Source organism: Miniopterus schreibersii (assembly GCF_964146895.1).
Source record: "Miniopterus schreibersii genome assembly, chromosome: 13".
Lineage (NCBI taxonomy): Eukaryota > Metazoa > Chordata > Mammalia > Chiroptera > Miniopteridae > Miniopterus > Miniopterus schreibersii.
In genome coordinates this window covers 61,487,117-61,498,818 of record NC_138113.1, presented here as the reverse complement: position 1 = coordinate 61,498,818, position 11,702 = coordinate 61,487,117, and the positions used below count along the sequence as shown (strand labels likewise).

Sequence of the window (11,702 nt, the reverse complement as noted above, 5' to 3'; positions counted from 1 at the left end):
CTGAGGACGAGCTGGGGCGGCCACTGGGCGCGGGCAGGTGGCTGCGGGTTGGCTGGCACTGGGGAGGGTGGTTCTTCTACCACCTTCTGCCGCAGCACGCTCGCCAGGCCAGCCCTGCCCCTCCGCCGCCCCGTGGGCCTGGAGCTCGGCGCTCGCTGGGCGGTGGACACCACGTTCGCCGTGGGAGGGGCGTCTCAGCTCTGGATGCACAGGAGACATCGCACCTAAGACAGACTGACTGTGTGGGGGCATCGTGGTTTCCTTCTTCTCTTTTAGTTTGGACCAGATCGGAAAGCAACTGGGACAGTTGGCAAGCAAAGGCCTCCTGCCTCCCCCGTGGGGGACACCAGGCTGGAGCTCACAGCAGATAGAATAAATAATACCCGACCGAGGTCACAGCTCTGCGTGAGGAGCTCTTACCCTCCATGAGGCTAAGGAAAGGAATTTTAACACCCTCGCAGGGCAGGGAGAATGGCCTGCCGGCCTGTTAGCTTGGCCTCCAGGCCTTTTCTCCTGTTCAGGCAGGTCCCTGGCAACTGCACATCCTGGCCCAGAAGGTGGGAGGGCAAGGCTGAGGGAAGCAGGGCCCCCTTCTGCGCACGGGAGACTGGTCCTTAAATCGGAGTTGTTGGGGCCTGCCTGGGTCTCCCGAGACCCGCGGGGAGGGAGGGCTGCTTGTGACTGGAGCAGGGAGCAGAGAGCAGGGCACTCAGTCTTGGGCACCCTGGGGAGGGCGAGTGGGCATAGAATGGGACCCGCATCCAGCTCCCCTCCCAGCCTCCCTCTGGGCTCTATGGGAGGCTGGAAGGAGTGGGTGGTGGCCCTTAGTGTCACGGGTGCCCTGGAATTCTCTCCCTTCCCAGCGTCTCTCACTGAAAACCAAGGCAAGGAGCAGGAAGCGAAAGGAAAGCTGGGGAGAACGGAGACTGGGTTTTCTCTGAACTGAACAGCAGAGTAACATCTCTCTGCGGGTAACAGAAGCTCTGTGCACACCCTGCGCACCCTTTCCAGACACCCTCCGCCCTCGGGTGCTCTGTTCCAGCCCCTAGTTGTGTGAAGCCACTTGCTATGCTCCTGTTTACAGTCACCAAGCGACACCATGAGGACTGGAAGGGGTGGCTGAGCCTGGCCCCTAAACACGGCCGGGTCTTAGTGATTACGTTACGTGGCTCGACAGACGGGCTTTTACAGGTGTGGCTATAGCAAGGATTTGCAGGTTTACTCGTGCAGGTCCTTATAAGAGGGTAGAGGACAGGGAAGGTGATGTGACTGTGGAGCAGGGGAGAGAAGGCTCTGTGCTGGGGACAGCCCAGGGACAAGGGCCACCTCCAGAAGCTGGAGCACAGAAGCGGCCCTCCCCAGGGCCTCCGGAAGGGGTCAGCCTTGCCAACAGCCCGACTTTAGCCCACTAAGACCTGGCAGACTTCCGACCGCCAGAGCGGGAAGGGAGGGGTAACTGGTGTTTCAGCCTGTGGTGACCTGCTGCAGCGGCTCCGGGGTCTGACAGAGCTCGCTGGCCTCGCTCCTCCCTTTCTCCAGGTGAGAGACCGGAGCCCACTGCGGGCCGTTTTTTGATTTTGCTCTTGTTAATTTGTAAATCATTAATGGGAAGGGCATGACTTTTCTCCTGCTTCCAGGACATCAACGTTTTTTGTTATTGTCCAGCTGACCACTGCAGGCCTGAGAATTTTTAATTTTATAGGGTCTGGTTGCCAAATTGACCTTATGGATTTAATGACCATGTGCTACCACGGGCAGAACCAGGGAAGGTCTCGGGACAGAAAGTCGACCTCCTAAGGGGATGCAAAGGAAGACTGAGGAAAGACCTTAGCCACTCCCAGCTGGTAATTAATGGATTTGATTAAGGGAAACTTAGTACCCGAGGTGCATCTTGGGTGGCTGCAAGATTAAATATATCTCCATGCTGCTTGGCAGGAGCCAAAGAATTATATAGGGCAAGAGGGGAAGTCGAGGTACTAGTGCGAGTGTTGCCAGGCACAGGAAATCACTGTGTTTGCTCAGCCAGGTCAGGGCAACCAGGGACCAGGGTGCAGTGGGGACAACTGGGGACCAGGGTGCAGTGGGACAACTGGGGACCAGGGTGCAGTGGGACAACTGGGGACCAGGGTGCAGTGAGACAACCAGGAACCAGCGCCCAGTGGGAGGCAGGGGAGGTGCTGACTTACGTCAGAATGAACATCGGCTATGCTCAGTCTCTGAGGGAGGTTTGTGGTCAGCGCCTCTGCTCTGGCTTGGGACCAGCTGCCTGTCAGGGAACAGTGCCTCCTCTCCCTGTATTTTCTTAAGTCAAATGTAAGGACTCTGATCTGATAAAATGAGTAAATTTATGGGGATAATATGACAGAGGCTGTCTCATAAAACCAGGGACAAATAGTCGCCGTTATAATCCATGACACAGTGGCCAACACACACTGCCCTCCCTCCTCCCGCCCCCCTGTTCCCTGGCCCTCTGGCCTCCACGTCACAGGCAGGAAACACGTTGGAACCGCCCCACCAGGGTTTTCAGAGGATACTGCTGATTTCTGACCCAGAACAGATTCTGGAAAGGCCTCTGGGTCTAAAAAAGTGAAGACACATTGCTTCAATCCTTGCAATAAACATCCTGGGTGACTTTCACCTCAAACCTCAGAGGATTTCGAGATGCTTTGGAACAGTCTGTGCCTTGTCTATTTCCCATCAGTTGGTGGAGAAGTTGAGCCAAATGTACCGGAGGCAGGGAGACCAGGACAGCCGGCCAGGGATGGGGGTGGGGTGCGGGAAGGCAGCCGCTGCTCCGAGTGTGGCTGCAGGCGTGGGGCCTTCTGGGTGGCTGCGGGGTCTGAGACGTGAGTTCCTCAAAGCAGTTCTGTGGCTCTGTGGTGGAGATTTCCCAGAGCCAGGCCCGACCTTTGTAAATTCCTCTTTGAGGATCACAAGATCAGCGGTTACGCTCGGCTCGGCGGAGGCAGATTGTGGTTTCACTTCCTCTCCTTGGCCACGTTACGCTGTGGGGTGCCCTGTGCTATTCAGTGAAGAGAACCCCAACCCAGGCAGGTCAGCGGGACTGGTGTGCTCGATGTCTCCGAGTGCACAGAGGCCTCAGTTATTCTCATGCCCGTTGTCCTGGATGATGATGGTATTCGGTGAGATTTTCCTGCCAGGGGGAATTCACACTTTTGAAATTTACTTGGCTTGACCCCAAATTTATAGCTCGCTCTCTAATCTCACCATGACAACATTTTGGAACAAATACAAGTATCCCCCAGTCCTCGGGAAAAGAACCCACACGGATACAGTGTAACTCTTGCCCCTGGCTCAACGCCCCATTTTCCATATGCCCACCCCATCAGGACGTCAGATACACCGCAAATGAACGAGCTTCCTCACCTGTGGTCGCGATGTGCCTGCGCCTTGGTTTGCTCTTTTTGAAACTGGATGATGGCTTTGACCTCTAAGCTTCCATCTAGGTTTTATTTACCCAACCTGAGTTGTGACCTCTGAGAGCCACCTTCCTTGTTAGCAAAAGAATTCAACTAGGGCTCATGGGTCCTTTTGACTTTCAGCTTTGTTCTGGAGAGGAAATTCCTAGGTTTTTGTCTAAAAGAATTTCTACATCACGCTTTTCATCTGGAAGAACCTCCGTATCCGAGTAAACCAGGCAGGAAGTGTCATTAGGGTGAGGAACATGGAGTTTCGAGGACATTTTGAAAAGTGCTCTCTCCCATCTGTCCGGCTGCCTGACTGTGACTGCCCAACAGAGAGGCAGGACCCAGAGGGCCCGAGCCTGGCCCAAGCCTCCTTGGAACCAGCCACGTCCTCCCCCTCCCCACATGGCTTCTGCTCATGTCGAGGGAGGCAGCGGGCTGAGGGGCCTGGCCGAGGGCTCTTTAACGCCCATCTAGGCTGGACGGCAGGCTTTCGGTCAGTGCGGCGGGTGGAGGGCTGGAGTTGGCTGGGTGTGTCTGTGGGGCTGGGCCTACGGTCCTCTCTAGCCCCGTGGGGGTGGCGCGGGGGAGACAGGAGCTGCCCATGTCACCCTGGGTCCCGTCAAGGAAGGCTAGGAGACGTGTTTTGTACAGACATGACTTAGGACTGAATTGTCATTTTCAGAGCACAAACCATTCAGTTAGGCAAATTCCACAAACTGTAATAAAGATTTAGAAAATCACCCCTTTCACTTAATTAAAATCATGTCAACCCGGGAGCTGGGGACTTACAAGCTTAACCTTCCTTCAATCCCAAAAGGATCCCAAGGGTGGAATATTGACCATCCCACTGGTTAAAGAGTGAAAGTCCTCCTTTTCTCTGTAACAGGGTAATGGACACGCCACTTACCCCTCCCCCCCCCAGCTGGAAGGACATAGTCTTAGCCAGTCACAAAAAATAAGGAAACTTACACAGAGCTCCCTCGGCTACTTCCCCATCTGAGTGATGGTGCATCCAGCACCGAGCCCGGGGTGCTCCCTCGAGGAGGGAAAAGGTGTGTCCACCGCCAGCCAGTCGGAGAGCCCGACAGCGCCCGATTGGGAAATCCCAGAGGTCCAGGATATATATCCCTACCCCGAGCGCAGAGCTTCCACCGAGGTGAAAGTCAGGCCTGGCGGCCTTCCCCAGACAAGACGCAACAAAGAGAAAAATGCAGAGCTGCAGGTAAGAGGCTGAGAGAGCGGGAGAGAGGGATCGAAGGGATCTGTGCGCAGGACCCTGGTTTCCACTTCTGCACGAACCTCAGGCAGCTCTCCTGATGTCTCTGGACCTCAGTGCCTCCTCTGGGTGCCAATCCTCATCTCTATGACCTTCACCAGCGTGAAGGTGACCTTGGCTTTGTAAGCCTTCAGTTTCTCCACCTGTCACAAAAGGGGCTGGATCAGAGGGTTTCTGAGGACCTTCTATGAGTCAGAGGGAAAGGCAGAGTGGGGGGCTCAGGGAGAGTGCTGTGGGGGGCTCAGAGGGACAGGCAGAGTGCTGTGGGGGGCTCAGAGGGACAGGCAGAGTGCTGTGGGGGGCTCAGAGGTCAGGCGGAGCGCTGTGTGGGCTCAGAGGTCAGGCGGAGCGCTGTGGGGGGCTCAGAGGTCAGGCGGAGCGCTGTGGGGCCTCAGAGGTCAGGCGGAGTGCTGTGGGGCCTCAGAGGTCAGGCGGAGCGCTGTGGGGGGCTCAGAGGTCAGGCGGAGCGCTGTGGGGGGCTCAGAGGTCAGGCGGAGCGCTGTGGGGGGCTCAGAGGTCAGGCGGAGCGCTGTGGGGGGCTCAGAGGTCAGGCGGAGCGCTGTGGGGGGCTCAGAGGTCAGGCGGAGCGCTGTGGGGGGCTCAGAGGTCAGGCGGAGCGCTGTGGGGGGCTCAGAGGTCAGGCGGAGTGCTGTGGGGGCTCAGAGGTCAGGCGGAGTGTTGTGGGGGGCTCAGAGGTCAGGCAGAGTGCTGTGGGGGGCTCAGAGGTCAGGCGGAGTGCTGTGGGGGCCTCAGAGGTCAGGCGGAGTGCTGTGGGGCCTCAGAGGTCAGGCGGAGCGCTGTGGGGGGCTCAGAGGTCAGGCGGAGCGCTGTGGGGGGCTCAGAGGTCAGGCGGAGTGCTGTGGGGGCTCAGAGGTCAGGCGGAGTGTTGTGGGGGGCTCAGAGGTCAGGCGGAGCGCTGTGGGGGGCTCAGAGGTCAGGGGGAGCGCTGTGGGGGGCTCAGAGGTCAGGAGGAGCGCTGTGGGGGGCTCAGAGGTCAGGCGGAGCGCTGTGGGGCCTCAGAGGTCAGGCGGAGCGCTGTGGGGGGCTCAGAGGTCAGGCGGAGCGCTGTGGGGGGCTCAGAGGTCAGGCGGAGCGCTGTGGGGGGCTCAGAGGTCAGGCGGAGCGCTGTGGGGGGCTCAGAGGTCAGGCGGAGTGCTGTGGGGGGCTCAGAGGTCAGGCGGAGTGCTGTGGGGGGCTCAGAGGTCAGGCGGAGTGCTGTGGGGGGCTCAGAGGTCAGGCGGAGTGCTGTGGGCTCAGGCAGAGCACAGGCAGGAACCAGGGTGCAGTGGGACGACGAGGAATCAGCGTCCAGTGGGAGGCGGGGTGGCGCTGACTTAAGTCAGGATGAACACCCACTATGATCAGTCTCTGAGGAGTTTGTGGTCGGCACCTCTGCTCTGGCCTGGGACCAGCGCGTGGGTCAGAGAGTTGGCCTGTCAGGGAACGGTGTCTCCTCTCCCCATATTTTCTTGAATCAAATGTAAGGACTGTGATCTGACAGAAACGAGTGAATTCATGCTTGCGCCTGCTGTTCGACACCCTGGCTCCCGACTCCCAGGCCCCTTCGGCGCTGTCCTCCCCGGAGCCCGGCCCCCTCGGCTTGCCCTGCCTCCGGCCCAGGTCTGCTCCATGTGCCCTCTGTAGACTGAGCAGCCGGTTGGGCGGCTGAACTTCGCCGCCCGCCCCTCCCCGCAGCCCGGTCGGTGCCCTGCGCCCTGTGCGGGCTCCCTGTGCTGTCAGCCCGCCCACCTCGCCCGCCTCGCCCGCCTCGCCCGCCTCGCCCGCCTCGCTCACCCGCACCCGGCCCCTTTCTCTGAGCTCTGCCTTCCCCAGAGCACAGCGGGGCCTTTCCACCAGCTCCGTGTGGAATAGAAGAGCCCCTTGTGCCAACCTCGTCATGGTCTTGCCCATTTCAATTGTATTTTAAATTGTCTTTTAGCCCATTTGATCTCCCTAAAAGGCAAAAGGAGGCCTCTGCCCTGCTCCCCGCTGGCCCGGGGGCTGCTTTCACGCGGAGCCCAGGCGTCAGGAGCTTCAAAGCTGCTGCATAACCAAGGCCGAGCCCACCGCCTGGCCCCCCTCTTCCGCTCCTCCCCGCCCCACCCTTTTTAGGCTAATCACAGACTCATTTTCCTTTCAAAACCTGTGCCCTAACCTGTCGCGTGTGCGCGGCTCCTGGCTCTCCTGGACTAAGTGGGCACTTGACCCACCAGCCGCACCACCAAGGGGGACGCCTGAGGGTCTGCGTGAACTGCCTGCCGGCGATTCTGAGGCGCACTTTAGTTAAGAACCTCTGTTCCACATTAGGCATAAATAATTTCCTAAACACAGGAGGCAAATGATTGTGGCACTTGATTTTGGGGCAAAGAGCCCAGTTTAAAACCTGGATATTACCTTGCTGTTTGACTTGGGAACACGGCTTTATGCTTCTGGACGCTGGCTTCACCCATCAGAAAAGGGTGGATTAGCGAGCAGGGCTCTTTGCTATTTTTAAGAATCTCTGGAAGGTATTCATACCACCCACATTTTTTTTGGTATGAAATGTCAATTTAGGAAATTTAGGAATTCTTGGACTTAATTGGGGACTGCCAACCCAGGTGCACTCAGGGTCCGTGCAGGAAGTCACATCTGGGAGGCAGAGAGTGACCGGGCCTCGGAAAGAAGGCCAGCGAAAAGGGCCGCCAGCACTGGCCGAGTGATATGCAGCGGCAGGTTCAGCTGGCCCGTGCATCCCAGTTTGTTAGCTTTGAGGCCCTGTGACGATTTGGTCACGAACCCAAAGCTGAAGGTGTGAGGCTCGAATCCTGGCCCCAAGGCTTCTATTTGTGCTTCCCGGGAGCAGTTATTTAACTCCTGTGATCTCTAAAGCAAAAATAATAGTATGGAGTTCATAAAATATTGGGAAAATTAAAAGAAGTAATGCATTTTCACACTGTGCCTGCTTCCTGCAGGATGTTCGGTGCTAGCTATCATCATCATCTTCAATATCATCACAACTGTCATCCTCAGAGTCGTCCTCAGAGCCTAGGAGGCTCTGACGGCAGGACCCCGGAAGCCGCTCCGAGTGGGCTGGGGATCCGGGCAGCTTCCCGCCGGTGCTCCCGCCACGTGCCTGCTTTGTTTAGGGAGAAGCCAGTCCTAATGAGCAGCGTGTCTCAAGTCTTGTTAACGTGCAGATGGCTCTGACTCTAGGTCGAGGTGGAGCCTGAGATTTTGCATTTCTCACAGAGATGTCTGTGCTGCTGGCCACGAACCACACTTTGAGTAGCAAGGATTCAGAATATTCAGGGTACGGATTTCTTATTTGGGAGCAAGGAAGAGATTAATGCAAGGCTTTGGATGAATCCTAAATTTCCTGGTGCTAATATTCACCAGAACACTTTGTTAAATGTCTGTGATAGGAAGACTTCTAAGAACCACCCTGGCTGGCGTGGCTCAGTGGCTAGAGCATCGGCCTGGGGACTGAAGGGTCTCTGGTTCGATTCCAGCCAAGGGCACGTACCTCAGTTGCAGGCTCAATCTCCGGCCCCGTCAGGGTGTGTGTGGGAGGCAACCAATCGATGTGTTTCTCTCACATCGATGTTTCTCTCTCTCTTTCTCTCCCTTCCACTCTCTCTGAAAAGCAATGGAAAAAATGTCCTCGGGTGAGAGTTAAAAAGCAAGATGACCCCCAGTGATCCATGGCCTTGTGCAAGTCCCTCCCCTTGAATGAAGGTGGGATACGTGAGCAGGACGGGGTGTCGTTTCCATGATTAGCTTTCCTTCTGGGGAAAAGGTGAGGACCTTTTGCTGATGTAATTTACGGCCCCAGTCAGCTGACTTGATGCTAATAAAAAGGAAGACCATTCTGGGTGTGTCTGACAGGGCCAGTGGGCTCTTTGCCCGAAGGTTGAGAGGTTGGAGATGTGAAGCAGCATCTGGTATCTCCTAGGAGCTGGAGGGAGCAAGCGGTCGGGCTGTGGGGAGGGCCAGGGGCAGGAAATGGCCAGAGGCCTCGAGTTGCTAGGAGTGGCCTCCGCTGACAGCCAGCAAGGAAGGGGGGACCTTGGTTATAGAATTCGAAATGGAATTCTTTCAACAAGACGTGCACCTGGAACAGGACCCTGAGCTTTGATATCAGTCTGTGGCCCTGAGCAGAAACTCCAGCTAAGCTGAGGCCGGACATCTGCCCACAGCGCTGTGAGCTAATCAGTGGGTGTGGTTTGAAGTCCCTGAGTGTGTGGCAGTTGGCTACCTAGCAATAGAAAACAAATGTGATGCCCCAATTGTCCTCTGTTGTGCACGCCAGTCCCAGTTAGTCTGCGGATGTAACATCTCAGTAGCTTAACACAAGAGTTTCGCTCATGCTCCATATTGTCATTGGTCCGCTGCTTCAGACTGTGATGGCTTGTCACAGCTTTTTAAAAAATATATATCTTTATTGACTTCAGAGAAAGGAAGGGAGAGGGAAAGAGAGATGGAAACATCAGTGATGAGAGAGTCATTAATCGGCTGCCTCCTGCACGCCCCTGCATGCGCCCTGACGAGGAATCGAACCTTGCTCTCTTGGATCATGGGTCCATGCTTAACCTCTGAGCCATGCCAGCCGAGCTCGTCATAGTTTTTTGGGGCCATTCACAGAAGAGAGCTTGCAGAGACCATCTGCTGGGCGCAGAGAGTTTTGACACGAGTGCTGTGGTGAGAAGTAGGTGTCCCTCCTGTTTAACAGGAGGAGAAGCGCATTCAGGAACGAGCGACTGGATCCACGGGTAGAAGTAGACCTCAGCCTCCTAGCAGGATGGCCTGACCGCCCTATGTGACTGCTGTTGACAAACAAGGGCTCAGGGTTCACGGCGGCAGGAGACAAGGGCTGGGGGTAGGGCACCAGAAGAGAGATGGGTAGGCACGCCCTGTGACCCACGTCCTGTCCGCCCCGCTTACTTCTCATGGCTAACACCAGCCATGTGGCCATGCCTAACTTGAAGGGTGCAGAGAAACGAACTCCTGTGTGTACCCCAAAATAGAAAAGTTCCAGATATTGCTGAACAGGGTTCTCTCTGCCACATCGCGTTGCTCAGGAGGTCAGTTGGGTGGCGGGGGAGCAACCAGGGTTTCAGACGGCCAGCGTCAGGGAGCCAGGGAACAAACTGGCCGGCACGGAAAGCTGAGAGAAGACAGGGGCCAGGCCAGGGAATGCACACTTGCCCAGCCCCAGGGCAGAGCAGACGGTTTCTCGGGGGCACTCTGGGTCTGGGGGAAACCCAGCGAGCCGAGGCTGTCCTCAGGCTGAGCCGGGCTTTCCTGCAGCGTGGGTTTCTGCAAACGCGCAGGTGAAATCACTCGGGCTCCACTGCCTGTGTGTGGGCTTGATGCCCACCTCTCTCACGGCGTGCTGGGCGCGGGGCTGGGGGGCCACGCTGTTTGGGTCCGCACCCTGTCCGGCGAGTGGAAGATGTCCTTCTAGCGTAAAATGAAATGCCACCTGTTTTGAGGATGTAATAATTTTGGAAGAAAATGTTTGTAAAATGTATGCAGCCTGATGAAAGTTTATACTCACTGAGATCAATGCCACCAAAGTGTGCCTTGGCTAACGCTTCTAACAGAGTCGCATTTGTCTCCTGAGGCCCCTTGTCATCAGGAAAAAGGAATTAATCCTACCAGTACATGCTATCCCCATCTTGGTGGCTCCAGTCTTCCTCTCTTGGAATTATTCAGTCTCTTCCAGGTGGAAGCTCAGTCTTTCAGAGTTTCTCAGCTCGCCCTTCTTCCAGCCGGGCAGGCATCTGGGTGTTGCGGAGCTGTGTCCCCAAGGCACGATGGGGACGGTGGCCAGTCCACACCTGCCAGCCGTGGGCCTTCACTGGCTTCCATGGAGATGCCCCGGACCTGGCTGCCATGGGTGTCCTGCTGAATCTGCTTCTGAGGTCTGTGGCTGGGAAAACCCATGGTCAGGCCGATGCTCTGGCTGGTGTGCCCCACTGTGTCCCTCAGGGGCTGCGCAGGGCCTCTGCGTCGTGGCCGTGTGGTCATTCTCCCGCTCAGACTGGCCACCTGTGCAAGTGATGCTCTAAGTCCTTACCCAGCAGCGGGCTCAGCACCCACAAGCCAGAGCTGGAGCGAGGCCTGCGGGGAGCACCGGGAGGTCGCAGCAGCAGCGGGAGGAGAGCTCTGGGCCTCGGAGGGGCTTATTCACCGGCTGGCAAGCGCGCGGCCCCGTGGGCCACAGGGCTCCCCAGGGGCTGAGCACCCGCCCGCAGCGCAGGCGGCCTCGCTTCGTCACGCAGCCGGTGTCAGCCAGGTCTGCTCATCTCCCACCCCCACGGAGGCCCTTTCCCGTCGGGGGGAGCTGAGGCGAGCAGGGGGCTGACCTTAGACCCTCTGCGGCCACCCCACCTTCCCTCCGTGGCCTCCTGGTCACGGCTCCTTGTTTACCCCAGTGGGGCCTCAGAGATCAGGCTAAAGCGAAGCACAGGAGCCTCTGCTCCCAGCTCCCCTCGTCTGCTTTCGTGCGTTGCACTCGGTTTCTACCCGAGGAGGGGAAGGACCTGCCTGCTTCCTCGTCGGCTTCCCTCCCTCCGCTTCCCCTGCTGCCGGTGGATTCCCCGACGTCATCGCCACTTCCTTCCCTCCCTCTCGGCGGGCGGCCTGTGTCTTCCCCTTTCCTGGGGACAGCGGCAGAGACAGGGAGAGCAGGAAGGGAACCCAGGGGCGGCGGCCACACTGTTACCCCGACGCGGGCTCTGCGCTGTCCCCTCCTGGAGGCAGAGGCTCTGAACGGACCTTCCGCTCTTCTCGTGGCTCAGGGCTCATGACCGGCACTGGTTGTGTGCTGACCCCCTGACCCCCAGGGGGCACAGTGAGCGGGGCCTGCGTCAGCCCTTAAGGCCCCTGGGTCCTGTATGCTTTGGTTCTTGCACCTGCCCTGACAGTGTTTCTGTCTCCCGCTGCGGGTCGGTTAGCGGCCGCTTCCTCTGCGGGTCTTCCGGCCTCTCCCGTTCCCACCTGCGGCCCCTGAGCTC

At 57.8% G+C, this 11,702-nt stretch overlaps 1 protein-coding gene across 2 annotated transcripts in view; it reads left to right on the top strand.

The window, feature by feature from the left end:
- The first annotated feature begins 1,435 nt into the window (after positions 1-1,435).
- Positions 1,436-11,702, top strand: part of IL1R2 (interleukin 1 receptor type 2) — a 34,795-nt gene continuing 24,528 nt past the window's right edge. Inside the window, exon 1 of one of the 2 annotated variants that reach the window (XM_081156162.1) lies at positions 1,436-1,539. Coding sequence is in view for 1 of the 2 variants with exons in the window: in XM_081156161.1 (XP_081012287.1) it covers positions 4,637-4,650 (14 nt within the window). In the remaining variant the exon portion in view is untranslated. Of the gene's footprint in view, positions 1,540-4,385; positions 4,651-11,702 lie in introns of those variants that run through there. The other variant, XM_081156161.1, reaches the window with a different exon arrangement.